This window comes from Chroicocephalus ridibundus, chromosome 9 (genome assembly GCF_963924245.1).
Source record: "Chroicocephalus ridibundus chromosome 9, bChrRid1.1, whole genome shotgun sequence".
Classification (NCBI taxonomy): domain Eukaryota; kingdom Metazoa; phylum Chordata; class Aves; order Charadriiformes; family Laridae; genus Chroicocephalus; species Chroicocephalus ridibundus.
The window spans coordinates 548,186-570,199 of record NC_086292.1 but is presented as its reverse complement, the minus strand read 5'-3'; the positions used below and the strand labels follow the sequence as shown (position 1 = coordinate 570,199).

The 22,014-nt window shown below is 59.8% G+C and overlaps 1 protein-coding gene across 2 annotated transcripts in view; it reads right to left on the bottom strand.

Moving 5' to 3' along the window:
- Positions 1-5,060: 5,060 nt before the first annotated feature.
- The window catches only part of MID2 (midline 2), a 119,169-nt gene continuing 102,215 nt past the window's right edge, over positions 5,061-22,014 (bottom strand). For both annotated transcript variants that reach the window (XM_063346128.1, XM_063346129.1), the window contains exons 7-10: positions 20,979-21,122; positions 15,608-15,769; positions 8,421-8,628; positions 5,061-7,110 (exon numbers count right to left, since the gene is read on the bottom strand). In XM_063346128.1, coding sequence (XP_063202198.1) covers positions 6,708-7,110; positions 8,421-8,628; positions 15,608-15,769; positions 20,979-21,122 — 917 coding nt within the window. In that variant the 3' untranslated portion in view covers positions 5,061-6,707. The remainder of the gene's footprint in view (positions 7,111-8,420; positions 8,629-15,607; positions 15,770-20,978; positions 21,123-22,014) is intronic.

Here is a 22,014-nt window from a genome sequence, read left to right as displayed (position 1 = left end):
CACTCACAGTTTTTACCGCCGTACGGGGCTTGCCTTTTATCAGCGTTTTTGGGGGAGGATTGCTGGAAGGGTTTGCTGAATGCGGCTTTGCTGGCCCGTGCCCACCGTTCATTTGAATTACCCATGCGAGAAGGGAGATTGAAGATGCACCGAAACACGTGATTTCCCTCGCTGACACCTCCACGAGTGCGGAGAAGCATTTGCTTGAACTTGAAAGACTGAGGAAACATTGAATATGAAGACAGGGATATTTTTTCCAAAGCCGAGGCTTATTTCCAGCCCTGCTGATGTCAGCAGCCCCGCTGCCGGGGATGGGAGTGCAGCAGCCCCGGGCTCGTTTCCCACGTAGGCTGTGTTCGGGAAGGCTGCCCGGAGCCGCATCCCCAAGTGTCCCCACGTCCCAGCATCTCGGCAGCAGCGCAGCATCCTCAGCCTTTGCTGGGGGACGGGGGGTCTGTGAGCCCGGGACCCGACCAGACCGTCAGAGCCTGCAAAGGGTGGGCTGAGGCGGGTTTGAGCACTCCACACACATTGGGTCCCTCTCTCGCTTCTTCTTCGCCGTCTCACCCTCAAGCCCGAGGGCATCTCCTCTCCCTTTGCTGTTGCAAGGGCAGGGTTTTGGCCAGGGGATCCAGGCTGGGGGTCCATCGGGACCACCTGCTCTCTGCCCTCCAGACCTGCCTCAGACGAACGAGCGGCTCCCACAGGCTTCCCATCCCCACGTGCTGGGGGCACCCAGCCCCTGTGTCCCCAGTGCTGGGGGGGTCCCCGGGCTGGGCGGGCACACTCACGGTGACACCGACGGGGCTGGAGCCGCTAACACCACCCGGGGGGAGTGCCAGCACCCTTGGGACCCCTCTGAAAGGGAGCCAGAAAACCAGGGCAGCCTTCGGCAAGCCTGACCTCCCCCTCCAGCCCACGGCCAGTGGTGGCCCAGCCCTCCCCGTGCAGGGCCCAAGCTGACTGCGAGGGCTGAGCCATTGCTGCAGAGCTGCTCTGGTCGCCACGTTAGGAGATGGCGGCTCGCTGCAGGGTTTGCTTATTACCCAGGAATTCACAGACAAGAGCTTCCAGGGCTGCAAGGCGAGCAGAGGGAGGTGACCGTTAGCTGGGCTGGAGAGCAGGTTCTCCGGGTGGTCCCCAGGCAGGAGCAGCGCCATCCTTGTGCTATGCTGTCTGTCCTTGATGCCGGCTGAGCTCTTCTCTTGGTATTTCAGACACGTGCTGCCATGCAGAGAGGAACTCTCGCCCTCAGCTTCTGCCCTGACCGGGCGTCACCATCCAAAGAGAAGGGACGTGCAATTAGCAGCCTCGTTGACTTCGCACCACATGGGCAGGCTTTGGGGTATTTGCTCCAAAAGCGAGGGTTTGGTTGCGGTCCAACTCTCTGCTTCTGAACTGCAACTCCTTTACCCTGAGGCAAGACTGGCGGAGCCAGCACTGCCGTCTGGGGGGTGTTTGTGCCTGGGCTGCTGCGAGGCCCTCAGAGCCCCACGCAGGTCTCCAAGGAGGCACTGGATGGAGGTACATGAATTCAAGTCCAGGTGTCAAGGTGTCCATCGAGGGCCAAGTGTTATTTTCAGAGTGTGTCCCCGTTTTGACAAGTGGCTGGAGCTCAGGAGCCACCTGCATGTCCCTACCGAGACCCCCCCCGCCCTCTGTCACAGCAAAGCAGGATGGCCGGAGCAGAGCGACAAGAGGATGGTGAAGGGTTTGGGGATGGGACAACCTCCTGGCCCGCTGCAGACAATGTGGGGCTGTCTCACCCTGCCAGGCTCTGGGTCAGGGAAGGCCAGGGCTGGAAACGCAGGCTGGGACCCCTGGGGCTGCGGCGAGAGCTTGGTGTGGGGCTGGGAATTAGCGGGGTCTCCAAGCTGATGGTGCTGCGTGGAAGATGCCGGAGCATTACCGTCAGGCCCCGGCCAGTGGCTCATTAAAGTTGTGTTTGTCAGCAACACCACGCGGCGAGAGCAGAGGTCTGAGGTAACGCAAATGCCACAGATTTTTCCCATACTGAAAGCAGCTACTCAATCTTGAGGACAGTTTCCATGTGTTGGTGGTTAAAGTTTAATGGGAAAAAGCCTAGAGCAAAGGAATAAAGTAAGAAATATTTAATTCTACAGTGTTCTTTTGCACCATATGTTTTCCACTTAATAAATATTTTAGGCACCTATGCTCAACAAAGACGGGGTCTGTCTTCCGTGGGCTTGTGTGTCTTTGCGCGTCTTTGCTTCCCCGAGGCAGGTCCTGGGCTCCCCACCCTCTGTCGGTGCCTCTTCTCCGGGCACTGGGGGGAGATTCCTGCCGGTGGCCCCGTCTCAGCCCCTGCACAAGGTCCAGCTTCGTCTCAACCAGGAGAGGACGGGGCAGCACAGGGGTCCCAGCCCGGCCGGGGGCCAGGGCTGTTTGGTGGGGTCCAGGGGGGACCCCGAGGACCTTCTCCCAGGGACTCGAGCCGGGGGGGCGCTCAGCACTGCTGGGAGCTCAGTGCTGGGGCTGAACAAAGGACCCCCTCACGCTTCTCCTTGAGGGACTCCTACCTCCTGAAGCACCTCTCTGGGGCAGCTGCAGCGTCAGACCCTGCAGCCCCAGCTTGTTTTACCCAAACACAGCCCCACGCGCCGCCACGGCCTCACGAGCAGTGGAGATGGGGGTGGGGATGGGGGGGGTTCCCAGCCAGAGCCCAGCTCCGAGGCTTGGGCGGGCAGCGTGAGGGGCTGTGCTGGGGCAGGGGGACACGGGGAGCGCCGGAGGCACGGCCAGCAGAGAGGGAAACTGGTACGCGAGGAGGGAGACGAGCTGGCTGCAGACACACGGCGCTGTGGCAGGGGCTCTGCTGCAGAGGAGAGAGATGCTACGGCCAGTGCTCAGCCCCCCCGTGAGCTCAGTCCAGCACCGTGAAGGATGGGGTCGGCCTCCATCCCTGCCCTCCCACAGCTCCTGGGGCACCGGGGCGTGTGTGCAAGCAGGACCAGGGCTCAGGAGCAGCAGAAACCAGGCTCCAGCAGTACTGGGCTGGCACTCCGAGATTCCAGCAGTCCTTGTGGCCATCAAAGGCTCATGAAAGGGAATGCCGGAGCACTCGGTGTCCTGACAACCTGGGGATGTCAGCCGTCGCATGACACCCTCTGGGGGCTGACAGCAGGGCGCAGAATATTTACGTGTGCGGACCTTTTTGCACAGGGCTGCAGCATCCCGCGTGACCTGCCACCCCCAGGGGCTCTGAAGCCTGAGTCACCGTCCGGGGCGAGAACTGCTGCCGCTGGATGGTACCACATACCCCCCACTCCTGCAGATGCACAGCCACACGTTTGGCAGGTCCCCCTGAGCGACCGTGACACACAACGTCACCCCTGGGGAGAGGAACCCCCTCCCACTGCCTCCTGCTGAGCTGCCCCACGGGCCTGCTGTGCTCCCAGGGGCTTTGCCAGGACCCAGCTGGGCTGGCTGCTTGTCCCCACCCTGCGTTACCTCAAGTAAAGGCCTTTTCTGTTGTGTTGTTCATTTACTGCTGCACCCGTGACTCGGTAACCCTGACGTTCAGGGTCTGCGCTTCATCAGAGGTTTGGAAAATGCCAACTGTGATGGCCAAGGACGTCACACACTGCACAGTCTCTGCCACACACACACACATCCAGTAACGTATATATATTATATTATATTATATTTTTATATATATATATATACACATTAACAAAGAAGTTGCAAAAAAAAAAAAACCCAACAAAAAAGGGAAAAAACATAACAGGAAGAACAACCCTCCCCCAAACCGAGCGGGAACAAACATGTCACGGGTGGAAGAGGAGCGTGCGAGGGCCCGCGGGCGGCCGGGACCCACCGCGCCCCGGTCTATGCAAGGGAGCCGGCAGCAGCCCCCGCCCCCGCGTGCTGCCCCGTGGGAAACGCGCCCATTCATCCCCCGGGGCCGCAGGGCCTGCAGGGCGCGGATTGGCTGGAGCTGCCGCTGTGTCCTCATACGCCAGGCGGGTACAACCAATGGGATCGCTCGCTCGCTCGCGGGCCGGGGGCGAGGGCTGCAGGGAGCGTCAATGGCAGGGGCGGTGGGCTGGGGGGGGGCCGCTCCTCCCAACCTCGGGGGGCTTTGCCGACGCCAGGAGGCGAAAATGGGGCTCCCCCCCCAGCACGGCCCGCGGGGGGCTCCCCGCTGCCTCCCCTGCCCGGCCGGGCCCGGGCCGCGTGCGGCGGGAGGGGGATCCCACCGCGATTAGTGCAATTTCATCAGGTGCAAATGTCACGTTAATGGCTCGTGTGCTCTGAGTTAACGGGTGTGCCGCGTCCTCTGAAAATGAGTCAGGCAAAGCGGTGGCGGCGCCGGCAGAAAGCTCGGCACCTGGATTGCGAACCCTACAATCCATCTCCAGTGCTTGGGCATTCGTTTGAGGCCGACACATTACGAGCAGCCCCGGCTGGGACCGGCACACGGGGAAAACACTTTCACGATAGCCCCATGCGGCTTTGAAAAAACATCCAACTAAAAAAAGGGCAGCTTAGCCTCTTAAAATGAGCTGTGTTTGTGTGCTTAGCTGTGGGGAATGGTGGACGCGACCCTGCTGCATCCCCACCCGGCGCTCCCACTCACTGGGGCCAGAAGCAGCAAATAAACCCACTCTGTCCCTCGGGAGGGATGTGCCACAAGCCCCTGCCACGCTCCCGGGAAAGCAGCCGGGGTCCGAGGCAAATCCCCCTCGGCCTGGCAGCGCAGGTGGCAGATCCCTTCCCCGCGGGTGACACCCGCCTCCCTTCCCGCAGCGTCAGGCAGCCAGCCACCAAAAATGCCACCCAGGCAAAGCGGAGGGACGCTGTGCTGAGCAACAGGGTCCTTTTATACACGCTCTCCCTGGACAAAGCTATCGCTGGCAGCTGCCACTGCCAGACACAATCACGAGTGTCCTCCAGGCTGGGTCTCTGGTGGGGAGCACCCACTTTTGGACAGGGCCAACTGCCTCCAGCCGAGCCCAACCAGCCTCTCCCACAGCCCTTGTGGGACAAGCCTCGCCATGCTGTCACCCCCTCTGAATCACCTGCCCCTCTGAGGCTGCTGGGCTTTGAGGTAGTTCCCTATCAGCAAGGTCCAAAAAAAGGAAGGAAAAGGCTGCAGAGCGAGGAGGTCTCAGCCCGATGGTCCCTGTGCAATGCCACCGAGGCATCTGACAGCACCACAGCCAGGGGAGAAACAGGGGGTTTCAAACACCATGGACCAAAGCTCAAGCACCAGCCTGCCCTGGCCACCGTGCTGCCTGACCCCCTCGCTGCCCCCGGCACCCCCTCCACGCCGTGCCACCAGCCACGGGTGCGATGTGGACGTCCACGTGCCCACCTGCCCCGAACTGTGCCACCGACCCTGGCTGCAGGTGCCCGCACTGGGTCTTTGCTCCTTGTGACACAGGGACCGATGTGCCTGGCCTGGCTCCTCCTGGCTCTTAAGCAAATGTGGAAACTGAAGCTTGGCCAGGGGACTTGGTGCTTGTGTTTACTGGGAGCACTGGTGGCAGCCAAAGAGCTCCCAGTAATCAGGGGCTGGAGCCCCTGGGATGAATTCAGTCCTTTGCCACAGAGCAAACAAGACGGCCCCACGCTCACACCACCGTGGGGGAGAACAAACCAAGAGCCAAGATTTGGGGTCACAAATTGAGATTCGGGGCCATAAAGCACAGAGATGAGTCTTTGGGCAGGACTTGATCATCTGCTCAGCATGGGAAGACATGCTTTTTCTGCAGGGACACCAGGCATGGAACTAACGGAGGCCTACACAGAGCCGCACGTGGTGGGGCACAGCCGGCTGGACCCTGCCTTGGGCAGGAGCATCTGCCAACCTCTGGGCCAGGGGCGAGACGCTCCTTGGCTTGGTCCTGAAGGATGGGGGGCTCCCAGACTCCTGGTGAGCTCCTGAAGCAGGAGACACGGTGGGGTCAGGAGACGCGGTGGGTCAGGGTCTGCGGCTGGCTGCCCTCCATGGTGGGACTGCAACCCCCGCCGAGCAGAGGGAACACGGCCAGCAGCGGCACACGGCTGGGACAGGCAGTGACACCAGCCTTCTCAGCACCGCCTGCGCTCTCACAGACCATCCACCCAACCACCACCCACCGCACAACCATCACCCACCACACAACCACCGCCAGCGCTCGCCAAGTGCAAGGGGTCCATGCGATTATCTGCTGCATCAGAGAAGCTGCTGAACTTCAGCCAAAGCGAACGCCCTCCCCAGGCAGCGATGCTCGGGTCCCACCTGGCTCTCCAGACAAGCTACCAACGGGCTCCAGAAAGCCAACCCCTCCTGCTGCCACCTGCGCCTCATGGGGATGCACGACACGTCCCCTGACCACAGCAGCGCCTCAGAAGGTCACCTGAAAACCCGCCCCAGCCTTTCCAGCCCCAAGGGGAAGACAGAACCATCCAGGGACAACCTGCTTCGGGAGAGATGGGAGCACACCAGCAAGGAGTTGCACAAGCCGCACTCGCACACAAGCGGAGCTCGCCAGCAGGAGTTTATTCTCAGCCGTGGTTAGAGGTTCCTCCTCTCTCCCCTTAAAAAAAATAACTGAGCTGTGTGTGGGAAGGTGCTCGCTGGTTGGAGCGTTACGGCTGCGGGGTGGCTTCGGGCTTGGCTCCGTAGGCTCCCGGTGGCCGACTCCGACACCTGCCAGCATGGCTGGTGCCCCCACGGGGCACGGCAGGGCAAGGGCAGCCTAGTGACAGGCTTTCATCCCTGATACGTACGGGGACTCCTGGGGCCTGCAGTTACACTCCTGCTGCTCTGGGTAATCTATGAAGTCCGGGGCGGGCAGACCCGAGAGGATCATCAAGGATTTGTTCCAGATGGTGAAGGTGGGACACACCGGTAGGATGAAGGAGACTTCGAAGGTGTGGAGGTGGAGGGAGTTGGCCGGGTCGTAGAAGGAGAGCGCGTTGTTGTCATAATCCAGGAGGACGCCGAGGCGCTTCATCTGCGGGTGGACCTCTACCAGCATCTCCTTGTTGTTGTGCCTCACCACAAAGTTGTTGTTGCAGCGGGAGAAGACCCAAGAGGAGGAGTTCTTCCCGATCCACTCGTTCTTGGGGGCCGACTTGTAAGCCACGCCGATGGCGTACCTGCAGGAGAAGAGAAGCTCCGCTCAGTGACCTCCAGCCTTGGCACGGACAAAGCCCAGCCCCACGGCTGCGGGCACCCCCTGCTTTGAAAGTCCCCCTGAGTGCGGAAGCAGCACGGCAGCAGCTTTACGTGAGCCACTTGCAGAGGCTCAGCTGGGGAAAAGCATCACTCCCTCCCCACACAACCTCCCGCTGCCCCACGGGGCAAGAGGCAGAGGTGACACAGCTGGGCACTTCCAGCAGAACCCTCCATTCGAGCCCCATGGAATGCTGCCTCCGTCTCCCACGGAGCACAGGGAGGCCTGGCTCTCACCTCCTGCTCTGGCAGCCTCCACCCGTGGAGCCTGGACCAGGGAACAGCCACGAAGCCTCTGCTGAGAGCAATCCCGGCAGAGGAGCCGCTGCGTCCTGGGCTGTGACTGCTCCTGGCGCTCCACCGAGCCTGGTGGCCTTCAGCAGATGCCAGGGTGGCCCAAGGTGGGGACAAAGCTCTGCGTTCCTGCCGGTGGGAGGGAGACATGGACTCGCCCTCCCTGAAGAGAAGCAGCTCGTGGCAATGAAGGCAGCAGCTCCCGAGGCAGAGCCACCCGGCAGCAGCACAGGGTGAGGGAGGGCAAGCGGAGACTGAAGCATCCCCCTCTGCGTTGCCCCGCTGTCCCTCTGCCACCACAGGGCAGACATGTATGTCCCTACGAGCAGGGCAACCCACGCTTGGGATGGTTTCTCCTGCCAGCCTGGAATGTTGGGGTATGAATACAGGGTGACACAGAGTGAAGCAGGCGGGGGACAGGCTCCCCCCGAGCTGCCGACCCTCACAAGGGTATTTCAGTAGCTCGCCAGGCCTTTGCAAACCTCCCCTGGAGACATCCCCGTCTCCTCACTTAGCCACGGTCCCCCTCGGCGTAGCCTTCCAGCTCAGGCTTCACAGCCACGTCTGGCCCAGCTCAGTGGGACCTCGCACGAGAGGGCACGGGGGGGGACACCGTGCACAGGAAAACCAGCAGGTTTAAAGCTCCCTGGCACCTCTGCCCCGCCGCCGGCGTGAGGTTTGAGCCCTGGCAGGCATCAGCAGGTGAGGGGAAGCTTCACCTTGCAGCCTGACTGGATCGGACCCAAAAGCTTCTCGCAGAGAAGAGAAACTCCTAAACCTCTTGAAAGCCCCAGACACCCAGATTTAAGGTCTCGACCACCTCCCCGCCCATGAGCAGCTCTGCCAAAACCCTGGCCCTTGACCCTGGTGTGTCCCACAACATCTTTGGGGAAATTGGAGGGCTTCTAGGAGAGAGAGGGAAGACAAAGGTGCTGCCTACCAGGTCGAGGATCCCACCACCACCTCCCAGTAGTGGCAGCCGCTGTCGATGAAGACGTTGCCCGCCGCGCCGTAGCAGCCTGTCCCACTGAACCTCTCGGGCGTGTGGCTCTTCTTCAAGGAGCTCTCGTCCTTCTCCATCTGCAGCCCGTCGTTGGAGATCTTCAACTTCTTGTGAGCCATCTTGGGGTCGAGCTTAAAAGGCTGACCTGTTAGAACAGGACACACGGGTTAGGATTTATGTTTGTTACCATCATTGTGTAGGAAACGTCTGCCCCAGGCTCTCTGGACATCCTCCGTGAGCCAAAGACTCCCTCACCAGCCAGGGACACTGGATTACAGATGCCCAGCAGGACACCGAGGCACATCCCCGTGCCTTGTACATCTACTGTCACGGGCTGATCCGTACGCCATCAGCCCCTGGGCTGCTCCCGTGCCCTGTCTGTGCAGCGGCTTCCCCAGCCCCGCTGGAAGGAGAAAGCAGTCACCGCTGCCAGTGCCTGGGGGGCACCCACCACCCCGTCAGCGGGGAGCAGGGGCCAGAGCAGCACCCGCACCCTGGGCTCATTCCCCAGCCCGGGAATCACCCACCTTCCTGGACCAAACAGAGGGAAAGGAGGCAAAACTCAAAAATGCAGAGATAAATTCCAGAGGAGAGTGGGCTCTGCCCCCCGGGAGGATGCGGAGCCCAGCGCGGCCGGGCTGGGCAGCACGGCGCGTCAGGGGCTGGGTCATCCCGGCTGGGGAACCCCCGGGGTCTCCTCATTGTGCATTACCCCCTTCGGATGCCTCATTCCCCATGAGAGCAGCTCCCTCTCGCCCTCTGTTTATGAGGCAAAATGTGGCAGAAACAGGGGAATGTCTCCAGGTGATGGAAATGACACTGAAGACGCCGTGGAGATGCACACAAACCAAACCCAGGCAGGGCATGTAGCCTGAATTCCTGAACGGATCCATACTCTATTAGCTGTGATGAGAGTTATATGAGCGCAGGGAAGGGAGAACAGCCCCTTAAGTGCTGGTTTAACAGCTCTGAATCACAGAAGCAGCGCTGCAGCACCGAGCGCGTCCCCGCACCCCCATCAGCAGCCGAGCAGACTGCTCCCCGTCGCCCACAGGCTGCTATTACATGTTGTGGGAAGCACGCCCGAGGTTTTCCAGCGCTTCTCCGCTGCCAAACAAGGTCTCAGCGCTTGGAGAAGACAGTCTGGGCCGGGCACACGGCGGTGGAAGCAAATGCAAGTCGTCGGGTCCAGCCGGTGTTTCGGGGAGGCTGGAGGGAGGTGTGAGCACGGGGCCAGCCAGCGAGCGCACGCCCCGGGGCTTCCTCCGCAATTAACAGAACCGGGTTTGATGGATTTTGCAGATCCTTAATGCTGGCTTGAAACCCAACTGCAATTCCTTTGTAACGTTACCAGCACGCAGAAAGCCAAGCTGCTTCCTAACTGACACAGGCTGGCTGTCCCGCTGGCTTTGATAGAGCCCTCCTGAAGATCTGCAAGGGCAGGGAGCATCTGCCCCCCCCCCAATAACCCCTCTCTTTCGGGCACCAGCTGCCAGCTAAGCTGAGCGCTAAGGATTTCCCTGGAAGGCTCCAATTTTTGGTGCCACGCAGCCTCGCCGCCCAACTAACCCTCACCGGCTCCCTGTGTGAGCAGGGACACGGGTGGGGACGGGGTCAGGAAAATACTTGCAAACACGGACTTATTCCGTCTGGAGGGTCGGGGGGCTGGGTGCACCTTCCGCTGGGGCTGCTCGGGGGAAGCTCTGCCAGCGATGCCCAGGTGATGCCCAGCCAAGACCCCATGGTGTTGTAAAGAAGCAAATTGAGTTCTGGTGGGTTTTTGTTGCTGTGAGTTTTCCCGCAAGATACAGTAAACAGCACAGAGGTACCAGGAAGGATTTCTATAGGGTTTTGTCCACCTCAGCACAAAGCAAACTGAAGGGGCAGCTGCAGCAAAACACCTTAAATAAGTGCTTGCAAGTTAAAAACCAGGCTTTGGTACCTGGCCGGGGGGAAGGAGCTGCCGGCAGCCCCTGCGCTGCACAGAGCTGTGCTCTCCTACGGACGCCGGGGCTGGGCGAGGAGAAGCGCCGCCGGGCTCTGCCGTGCTGTGGTTTCCAACCGGGGCCGGGAACTGCCGCAGCATCAGCTCCGGCACAGCCGGAGAGCTTAACCCCCCGCCGCAGCTCACCCGCGCCGCTCTCTGAGAGCCGGTGGTAGCACGTGTTGGTGTTCCTCGGAGCCCAATTTGCTCGATAATTGAGTTGAGAGGCCTGAAAGCAAAGCTGCAAATTGGGAGTGACCCCCGCCCCTTTCCTCCAGCTATTTTAATATTTCTGTAGCTATCTTTTTCTGGTCGTAATGCGAGGAGACAAGCTCTGAGGAAGTGGGGTATAAAAATACTCGGCTCCGTCAGCAGAGAGACAGTCACAGCCCTTTTCACGAAGACGACCCCTTTTTAAGGTCAGTGTGAGCAACTGGAGTCCAGCCCTTGTCGCTGGTTTGTGCAGGCACATCCTGGCCCAGGGGCGCGGGTACCATCTGCGGATGGTGTGCTGCGATGGGCAAGACGGGCGTTAAAAGCCCGCAGGCTGGGCTGCAAAATCTCGCTGGGGACAGAGGGCATTTCAGAGGACGCTCTCATCTGACCCCTTCCCAAAATACCACCCTGGCGCTGGGAAACAACGAGGATTTCACGGCCTCCCAATGGTCCCGATCCCCAGCCCGTCATCCCGGCTGCCTTCGCAGCTGCCTGCACCACACACCCCCGACAATGCTGCGCTGCACGAGGCGGGTGACGGGAGGATGCCGGAGGATTCCTGGCCTGAGGACGGCATGGCTGGAGAAGCAGAGGTGCCCTGACTTGGGGGGCAGCGGGGGAGCCCAGCCGGGCGAGGGGGCTGCCCCACGGCAGGGGGATGCTGCCAGCACACAGCAGCCCCCGCAGCGTGCGGGCAGCACAGACCAGAGGAGAAGGGAGAGGAGAGCACTGCGGCTTGCACGGGCAAGGGAAGGCAAAGCAAGAGGAAAGAATTGCTGTGTGCTGCTGGGCGGGACGGAGATGCTGGAGTGCCAGCCAGGCTCCCCCCATTGCTGCTCTGCAATGTCCCTGGGGGGGTTCGGCGGCACGAGACAGAGCGTGGGCAGAGCAGCCGTCACGCACTCCCTGCCCAAAGCCTCCCGCACCTTCCCCTTTGCTGCCGGGTTTCTGCACCTCTCCAGCCCCCCCAGCCCGGCCTGGCAGTGGGCGAGTTACGGCGGTTCCTCCCATCAGTTTTCATTAACAGAACCATCCTGGGCCGGTCACTCAGATAACTTCTATCTCGCAAATGCAGCTTGCTGGAATATTCCCTACAGCCTTTTGCTGGTTCATCCCTGCACGGGGCTTGCGAGACGTGGGAACCGGGCCAGCTGCAGGGCTGGACATGGCAAGCTGCACCCGCCAGGGTGTTTATCAGCTTAATTGCGCTTCCCTTCCCTGCGACGTCCCGAGCGTGCAGTGTTGGAGCAGAGGAAATCCTGGCTGGCCTTGGCTATGCGGGAGCAAAGAGGGAGGAGGGGGCAGTGACGGTGCCGCTGGGAAAATGCTGAAGGTTAATTAGGCAGGTGAGCGTGTGCCGGGAACGGCAATGGGCAGGGGGGAGGTGCTGGCTGCTGGGACCCGCACCCCTCGTCTGCGGGAATCCCGGTGTCTGCCCAGCTCCCCAGACCTCAGCGGGCTCCTGCCACCCCCGAGACGAGCAGACGCTCCGGCTCTGGACGCCCCCATCCGCCCCTGGCTGCCGGTGCCTGGGGGAGGGCGGCGCAGAGGCAGGAGCACACGAGGCTCCCGCACCCTGGGAGCAGACAGGAATGGGTACTTTTCTGTCTACCTCGGCAGTAATTTGTCTGCAAGACGAGGGCTGTTAATGGGGCAGATACACTGTCAGATTTTCTTTTCTTGTTGCATCATGGAAGGAATCAGTTCTGGTGAAGCTCAGCAGGTCCTGCTAGCCGTGCCAGCTCCGGCCTGTCACAAAAGCCACCCAGAGGGACAGCCAAGACGGGGCTGCCTGTTGGTCTACATGAGAGCTACAGAAACAACTGGACCGAGATCCCCCGGGCGCAAGAGACAACCTCCAAGTCCAGCTGACGGGACGAGGAGCAGCAAACAGCAAACCCCTTCGCCGGGCGGCACGGTGCGGCAGCTCCCCGTGCGCCCTGCGAGGACAAGGGGACAGGGCAGACGGACGGTGACCGCATTTGGCTGGAAGCACGCTGCTGAGGGAAAGGCAGGGATGGAAACGCACTCCTGCTCTCAAGAAATGCTCTCTGTCCTTGGTCGCAGATGTCCACCACACACAGCAGAAGAGCAAACCAGGCCGCAGTGACACACCGCCAGCCCTTCTTGCTTTTCTCTTCTTCCTCTCTGCCCGCAGCAGCAACGTCCCTACCCTGACCAGCCATCTCAGATGCCACCTGCGCCTCATATGCAGAAGTTCCCAGGTACAAAACCTGCTGGCCCTGTGGTCCTGTAGCTGCACCATCAGCCTGGTCCATAAGCCCCCCGGCAGCTGCCCCGCGGTCAGAAGGAGACGAGCTGGAGAAGGCTGTGGGGCACGGGACGCCTCCCAGAGCACGCTTCCCAGCAGTGACTACTGTCCTCCCATCAGACATCACCTCAAGGAAGCAAAGCTGCAGAACCGCTGAGTTGTCGAGTCGCAGGAAAGCAATAAATCTATCTAAATCTATGAATCTTCCAACAGACGTCCTGCTGGGCTGCCTGCTGAGGGACCATCCCGCCCCTTAGAAAGCATCTGCACACACCCGGTCCTGACGTTACCAGGGCCCTCGGAGACCATCGCTCAGGCGGCAACGCTGTGCTGCAGCACCCCCCGATAGATCCGGCGGCGGGTGTGAGACACCCCGTACAACCCAGGAGGTCTCACGAGAGATGCACAAATCAGGAAGAGACAGAACCATGAGTGAGAATAAGCCCGGTCTGCGACGGTCAAGGCAAGGACCATAAAAACCACCTTCGCTGCACTTTATTTACTACCAGAGCTGGGGCTGTCCCTGTATTCTGGCACTTTTATCCACTTTTGGACACTCGCAAATAAATAAGACCCACTGAGGCCCAGACTCAGCAAAGGGAGGTTTCTCTCTGTCGCTAAACCAGAACTATTCTCCCAAGCCCTTCCCCTGGGGCAGTTCGGGAGCACAGATTTAGTGCCAGCACTGACAGCACTGACGCTGCAGAAATTGATACGTGTCCTGACACTGACCTGCTGGCGATGAAGGAACCTCTCCAAACATCACTTCTTTGAAGAAAGAGGGCTGTGAAATATGTTAATTGGCCCATCTCCTTCTCGAGCTGCTGACATTTGCACCAAGGTTACAGCAGCGGAGAGGCGTGTGCCATGTTCTGATCGCCCACCGGAGAAGGAGAAAGCCCTGTCGCCACGCAGGGACAAACAGGCGGGAGGAGGGGCCGCGAGGACGCGCTGGGGGAGCAGCACGGTGCGGCAGCACCTCAGCCGGCACCCCCCACCCAGGAGCATGAACACCCCAAAGGAGCCCTCGGACAGCGAGGCTGGCCATGGAAAGAACATATAGAAATATACATTATATACACATATATTGCTAAATCGAACATTCAGAAATTTCCCTAAACGCTTTCCATGGGCTGCAGATGTGTGCTGAGACAGTGGCCAAGAGGAACGCGTGCCCATGGGACGCCATGTCCCTCTCCCTCCCACCGCCCGAGCAGGGACACCGGGATGGGCTCCTCGGTCACTGGCTCCTGGGAAAGGAGGTCCCGGCCCAGGCAGAACTGCCGTCACACGCCGTGGTTTGTGCAGTGTGAGACCTGAGGTGTGCAGGGAGCTGCTGCAGGCACAGCCCTGCAACAGGGGGAGGTCAAAACCCACTTGGGCTCTAATTTCCACTACTCAACGGGTTCATCCCCAGGGAGGAGCCCCCAGCGGCGTGCCGGCGGCGCTGATGGCGGACGCTCCATTGAGAATATGAGAGTAATCCCGGTCCCGTGGGAGCTGCGGCCGCAGGCGAGCGCCCTCGCTCCCCCCGTGCCACGCCAGCGCCCTGGGCTCCCGCGTCTCCGGAGCACGGGGAAGCACTTAAAAACAGCAACCGCAGGAGGGACGTGTTTTTAATAAACAAGGCAGAATTGGATTGGAGTTTGTTTCTCGGCAGCTCCCCGTCAGCCCCACTGCTACGCCGCCCGTATGTAATCTCATTTGGTTTAGAGCCGCACAAAGAAAACGGGGAGGTGGAGGCGATAAATCACCTTGAAAGCCTCGTCAAGGCAGGAGCGACTGCGGCGTTGGGAGAGGAAGGAGAAGGGAGGGCTGGGCTCGCGGGGACGGGCAGGGACGGCCTCGGAGAGACGCAGAGACACGGCCATGGAGCTGGCAGCTGCGGGCAGAACCCTGAGAGACGACTGATTTTCTCCCTTAACATTTCACTCTGTCTCCCCGTTGACGTCCCCCCGGCAGTGTGTCCAACAGCCCCGCGGTGTTTGCTGCCCTTCGAGGGGAAAAGGCTTCCCCACTCCCACTGCAAACCCAGAACCTCCCTCCTTGCCAGGACCAGGTCGGCTCTGCTGCCCTCTGGTTTTTGATGGACTCTCACTTTGATTTCCCGAAACACATTTAACCCCCCTTGGCCATCCCTGGGGCAATGGGAAGCGCGAGCTCCTCTCTGCTCTGCGCGTGGCTGCAGAGCCCATCACCACCACGCAGACACCTTTGCTCCTTATGGTCCCCCCAGGCCCGCAGCCCTCTGTGGGCAAAGCCAGGCACAAGCACACAATTGCCCCGGGACTCCACGCACTGGTCTCAAAAAGCCCAGTGATGTAAATCGACCAGAAAGATGGATCTTCGCCATCTCCTAAAATCCCAGCCATCCCAGGGACCCGCGGGGACGGGCACCGAGGGGAGCAGAGAGCTGACGGGAGCCCCAGGCACGGTGCGTGGCGGCAGGAGACCATCCCTGGAGGCGGGGAAGGAGCTGAGACACCGAGTAAGACGGGCACGTTAAATAATTTAAACCACCCGGGGGTCTCCATCACGCTGCCAGCAGCTGTGGGCTCGCGGGGAGCGGCTCAGCCGTACCCCCCCAGACCCGAGCGCCCCCGAAGCTGCTCTCCCCCCTCCATCAGCGCGCGGCGAGCAGCGGGCACCTACTGTTGGTCTTGAGCCGGGCGGGCTCGCTGTTCCGGCTGCCCGCCTGGTTTATGGCCTTGACGAGGAAGATGTAGCGGGTGCCGCTCTGGAGCCCGTGGACGGTGTAGTGGTTCTGCTTGATGTTGGGGACGATCATCCAGCTGTCCATGGAGTTGTAGAGACCTGCGGGACAGGAGAGTGGGGACAGATTTATTCAGAGGAAGGGACAGAACACAAAGAGCACGTGCTGCTCGCACAGAGCTCACCGACCACGCGTCCCGCAGGCTGATTTACCGCCTGCCTGTGAGTTAAGAGCACCTGCAGGAGAATTTCCACAGACGATGAACCCCAGCAACTCAAAGAGCTTTCTTTACTCTCACGCGAAGGCAATGCTCGGCAAGGCACAAGCCAGGGCTGGGGTGCTGGCATCTCAAGATGCCGCTGTGGGAAGCGATGGGGAAAGGGCGCAGAGAAAGGGGAATTCCACCGGCGGCATCTCCCAGCCAGGGCAGACGGCACAGACGGCACAGGCAGCTGCCGGCGATGCCGCTGTCACCCTCCCTCGTTTCTCCGCTCCTATGGGACACCCTCCCTGCTGCTCCGGGCGCTGCAATACACAACACCGGTGGAAGGACAGACACGTCTGCGCCCTAATCCTGCCCCTGCCCTGCACACAGTGCTCCGGGGGAAGGCAATAATCCATGTCCAAGGCGTGCTGACGCTCCTGCTCCCTGTGCAGACTGGTCTGCAAAGCGCTTCAGAGAAAATTACAGCCCCCAGCAAAGGGAGAGGGATCCGGACGCTTGGAGAACATTCAGGGGCCTAAACTCTTTCTGTAAATGGAAAGGAATTAAGAGCTCAAAGACCTCGGAGGCACAAGGCCCTGCTGCTGCCAGAGTGGCAGGGCCTGGCCCGTGGTGTTGTATCTGCGGTGGGACGACACAGCGCCCGGGGCAGGAGGGCAGCACCAAGGGGTGCCACAGAAGCCACGACGGCCACCGGCATGGCTGGGGTGGGAATGGCCCGCAGATGGCACAGCATGGCTGAGAGGGGAATGGCCCGCAGATGGCACAGGTCCCGGGGGCAGCCAGCAACAGGGAAAGGATGATGCGGGTTTCGGGAGCCACCTCCGGTGCAGGCACCAGGGGCCGGGGACAGCCCAGGGCCCGGCACAGCAGCTCTGGGCTCCCGGAAAAGGGCTCGGGACAGCTGTCGCCACACGGGGCTGCTGTTCTAAGCCGAAAGAAGGGAATGGAGGAGGCTCAGAAGCAGCAGCCGGAGGCTACTGGGATCCAGCGGGTGGCAAGGGGACACGCGAGGAGAGGGCTGCGTGGCGGGGGTGGCGGCAGCAGGGCCTGAGCCTCATCGCCGGCACACACGTGCAGGGCTGGAGGCAGGAGCCCGAACACGCTCCAACCTCCTCTTTCAGGGCTGACATCGGGGTGTTTATTTACCTCCGGTGGCTCGCTCAGCCCGAGGACAAGGGCAGGTTGCAGCCATTGTCAGCCTGGTTTTGGTTTAAAATACACGTGGAAGTGGCCTAGGGGAGCAGAGCAGTGCTATTTGAAGTAGAAAATAAAACAGATGTGATACCGACTGCGTCCCAGAGGCAGAGCTGCTTTCATGGGAGCACACGGCTTCCAGCCCAGCTCCGGTAAGTGCTGTCTCCTGCAGACAAGGACCAGCTTTGGATCCTTCAGCCCCAAGGACAAGGTGGCTGAGAGATGGCTGACGGTCTGAGAGTGATTTGGCCTCCCAAGCAGGTTTCTTTCCCAAAACAAGAAGGGGTTGGCCTTGAAGACTGAGAGCTTCTATCCTTGCCAAAGCTTAAAAAAATCCTTTTTATTGCAGCTTTCAACATCCATAAAAATGTCCGACTCCTGCCGAGCTCTTGGCTTTAAAGGGAGCGTGAAGAGATGGTTTGCACAGGCCAACTGTGTGCTCTTTGCAAAGGTATTTCCTTTCCCGGGAAGCCTCCGCGGGCCCCGTGAGCCCCAGCCCGCGATTTCCAGTGTCTCCTCATGCACGAGTTCAGCCAGGACTTAAACGCTCCCAGCACCCAGACCTGACCGTGTTGTTTCAAGTGACAATCTATTATTCATTTTCTCCTCTGAGATGTTAACCGATGATTTCTTTACTCCTTCTGTGAAGAGCTACTGAGGATGGCCAAGGAGGATGCTCCTGACGTGCCTCTCGGGGCGTCCTTCCAGAGCTGCCCTTGCTGTTCCTCACCGCTGCGGCTTCCCCCACCCCACCGGACCCCACAGCCCCCAAAAGTCCCCGAAGGCCCCTGAAGGCGGGCAGGGGACTCGCTCCCAGCCCCGCCGTGGACTGGAGTCCAAGCCACGTGCCCAGACTGGCGTTGGGGGAGAGGTGGGAGCCAGACCCTTCCCTGAGGGCAGCGGGGGAAATCCTGGTTAGAGAAGGAAAAACTCCTTCCAGCCGAGGGTGGGGAAGCACGGGAGCGGCACCCCGAGAGCTGGGCACGCTCCACCCTTGGAGGCGGTCAGTGCCCCGAGAAACCCACCCAAGGTCGAAGCCAGCCCGGCTTACGCAGGGCCGGTGCGAAGCCCTTCAGGCGTCCCTGCCCACCGGAACACCTCGGGGACACCAGCACGGCCCACTCCCCTCAGCTGGCAAGCGCAGGGCAGACGGAGGCTGGTGGCCATCTAAGAACGGCGCCAAAGAGGTCGCTGAGCTTGCCCAGGCTCTCGGAGACGAGCAAAACGCTGGAGAGGACACGTTGAGGCTGGGGGAGGAGAGGACCGAGCAGGGAAATGGAGCTGCTGTAGCTCCGAGTACCCGCAGCCAACCTCGGAGCGCCAGGAAAGAAACCCCCCGTTTTCCAGGAGGGCAAAGGCCGGGGCTGCGGCTTTTATCAGCTTTGAGAGGCGCAAGCGGTAACCTTCCCTGGCAGCTTCCTGCGTATTTTAAAGTGCACTTAACAGCCTTCCCGTGCCGTGACACCGCGCTCCCAGCACCCGTGTCCTGCTGACCAGGGAGATAAACCCGCAGCGGCCCAGAAACTCCCTGGGCGCGTTTTGTCAGCACTCCCTACAGCCGCAAGCACTACTAAGGGAAACCAGGAATAAAACTTTCTTTGCAGGAGCCATGCTGTGGGGATGCTGTGCTCTTCCAAAGCGCTGCTTCAGGACGGACAAACTGGGAGCTATAGTTTTGTTCTCCCACTAAAACGTCCATATTTTTTTCTTGTATGAAACAAGCAGTTTCCCTGGACTCTTTCCTACAACCCAGCCCATAAATTAACTTTCCTCCAGAACGCAAACCCCCTCCAATTTTAGGAAAAAGGCAGTGTTACCAGAAATCATAACAGGTACATATTTCTGATGCCTCGAGGACACGCCGGGTACCCGAAGGAATAAATCCCTGCTGCCGAGACTGGCAAACAGTCCTTGGCTTTGTGGCTGAACGGCTCTTCTCTCTGCACCTCTGTGGAAACTTGGACAACCCCCTTTGCTGCCAGGACAACCAAACCAGCTCTTTCTTTTTCAGATAAACCTTCCTGACAACGAACAAGGAGGAAGACTACATGGCTCCTGCAGATGTGACATGTCTGTCCCCAGGGGCACAGGGCGGGTCACGGTTTCCAGCCACGGCTTTTTCAACCTGCAGTTTGCCAGCTCTCCCTAATGATAAGCCACGGTGCTAAAGAGCTGGGTCTGAGTCTCTTCCCATCAACTCATGGGTGGTGGGGAGGAAATCGCCATCCCTGAAGGGATTGAAAGGCCGGGCAGACGTGGTGCTGAGGGACATGGGGTAGTGGGGGACTTGGCGGTGTTGGGTTGATGCTTGGACTCGATGATCTGAAAGGTCCCTTCCAACCCAGACGATTCTATGATTCTATTCTATGAAATTCAATAGACATTTAGCGCGTTCCCTTAGTTTTAATCCCCAGGCAATTTCTGGCTCATTGTATCTTCAAGCCTTCGGCTGATGATACATTCAGGATGTCTGATGAAGTCTGCCTGGCTAATATCAGAGCAAAACTCCAGCCCCGCTGTCAGGCGGGGTGGGTGCAGCCCCCCGACTCTCGGCACAGCTGCAGGCATGGAGCTGCCCGCGGCACCTCAGCGCTGCCGCACACAGAGCTGTTTTGCACCCTCTGGCCACGTTTGTCCTCGGCCGGGGCTGCGAGGGGCTTTTGGAATCTCCCAGGCACAAACCCCTCGACTCACGCAGCTGCCGCGGGGCAGCAGAACACCAGAGCCCCCGCACATGGACGGGACGCCCTTGGAGGACAGCTCTGGGTTTCAAGCTCTGATCTTTGGAAGAGCAGCAGGAGGTCACCGGGACAAATGATGCTTTGCCAGCGCTGCTCCACCTCCCCCCAGCTTGCAGCAGGTCTCTCCCACCACCCCTTTCTCCCCTCGTCGCTTCTGCTCCCTTCGTTGCCTTCACTGCTGCTGTTCTCCCTCGCAGGCAGCCGCAGGACCGGGGGCAGAGTGCATCCCTTCAAAGTCACCATCATCACAAGCTCGCTTTCTCCTGTTTGCTCCGGTCGAACACACACCACGGCTCCGAGGGCGCCTCGCAAACAACCAGCCACCCATTGCATGGGTGTCTCTGGGTCCCACCACCTCCCCAAACGCTGGAGCCAGCTGTTAAATACACCGTTAAAATATTTGTAATATTAAAAACCCCATAACTACCATAGTCTTCATCAAATTATTATTCTTATTAGGAAGAAATTGTTTGCTGTGAGGGTGGTGAGCCCCTGGCCCAGGCTGCCCAGAGAAGCTGTGGCTGCCCCATCCCTGGAGGGGTTCAAGGCCAGGTTGGACGGGGCTTGGAGCAACCTGGGCTGGTGGGAGGTGTCCCTGCCCAGGGCAGGGGGTGCCACTGGGTGGCCTTTAAGGTCCCTTCTCACCCAAACCCTTCTGTGATTCTATGAAATATGAAATATCCATGAGGGAGCTTTGCATCGAAGAGGTTGCTGTCCTGACCTTGTGACAACCCTGGAGGCAGGTTCAGCCCTCTAAAACTGTTTTCAAGCTGCCCCGTTGCACTAGAAGATATCACGGCGCGGAAAATGCGCTGAGCACCACACAGTCCCCAAAGCCCAGGCTCTCCCAGAGGAGCTGGATGCTGCGACCTGCGCTGCAGGTTCCGTGCTGTACCCAAGGGATTCGGTACCACCACAGACCCATCAGAGCCCTCCTCGCTCCTCTAATCCCATTCCTGCCAAGCAAATTTGTGGTGGAGTGGAAAAATAATTGGGTACGGCAGTTATTTCCAGGAAAAATTACCTGGAGACGTGCCTCAATATTGTTATGGCGGGTATACAAATGAATTATCAGCCCAGAGAGCAGCGCCTTTTTCTTCCCGAACCGGAGCACGATCCCCCAAGCCCATCTGGCGCGCAGCGACTTACTGATGAAGTTGGCTTGGCCGGTGAAGATGGTGTACTGCAGCTCGTAGGAGCTGACGCTGAACTCGTCCTCCGAGATCCAGTGGACGGTGATGGTGTCGTGGGAGGCCGTGCAAAGCTCCTCCCGCACAGACGGCGGGTTCGGCGCTGCGGGAGATCACAGGTAACACATTTCCATAAGTTTGTGCTTTCTTTTCTTAATATACCTAGGGCTTGTTTGCTCCCTTAAGGACAGGGACGGGCTCGTGTGGGGAGCAGAGTCTCTGGACACAAACAACTGTCTCATTTTATCGTCAATGCTTTTCCTGCTTAACTAAATTTTTTACTGTGACAACAAAATATTCAGGGGCCAGTGCGTTTTCAGGCCTGCCAGAACGAGGGGTTTCCACTGCTGCCCCGTCAGGTCTGACACCCCCACCCTCAAACAAGCCAAGAGGCCACTTCAAAATTTCTCAGCACGGGTTATGGAATAAGTTATTTTGTCCCATAACTGTTGTGGACACACGTTTGTTGTTAATCTTTCATTGCAAGCTGATCTGCTTCGCGATGAAGAAGATTGGATTTGGGTGAGTAACGATGTCCCCACATCTCTGGAGCTTTCCTCCCTCCCCTGGTTTTCCAGCAGCCGCCCATCGCCACGGGGCAGCTCCCGGACCCCGCCATGGCCCCGGCCAAGAGCCGCGCCGAGCCTGAGCTCCGGCCACCACGACAGCCCCAGGGGCCCTGCGAGGTCTCTGCCCTCAGGAGTTCATAATTTAGCACCAAGAAACCCACAAAAAGGGCAGCAGAAAGGAAATGCTAAAGCACGCAGTGCATTAGAAGTACAAGAATTGGTTAATTTACCGTTCCCTCCCTGCAATTTGCCCTCTCGGATCCTTTTGGGCGTCAGCCTCCTCCCTGGGTCCTGAAGACCATCATTTTTGACCTGCTTTCTCACTTTCCCACCTGCCCCCCAGGAGAGGCAGAGTGCAAGCAGGAGGAGAGGGACGTGTCACTGTCCTGGTGACAGCGGGGCCTCTGCTCAGCCACAGCCAACAGG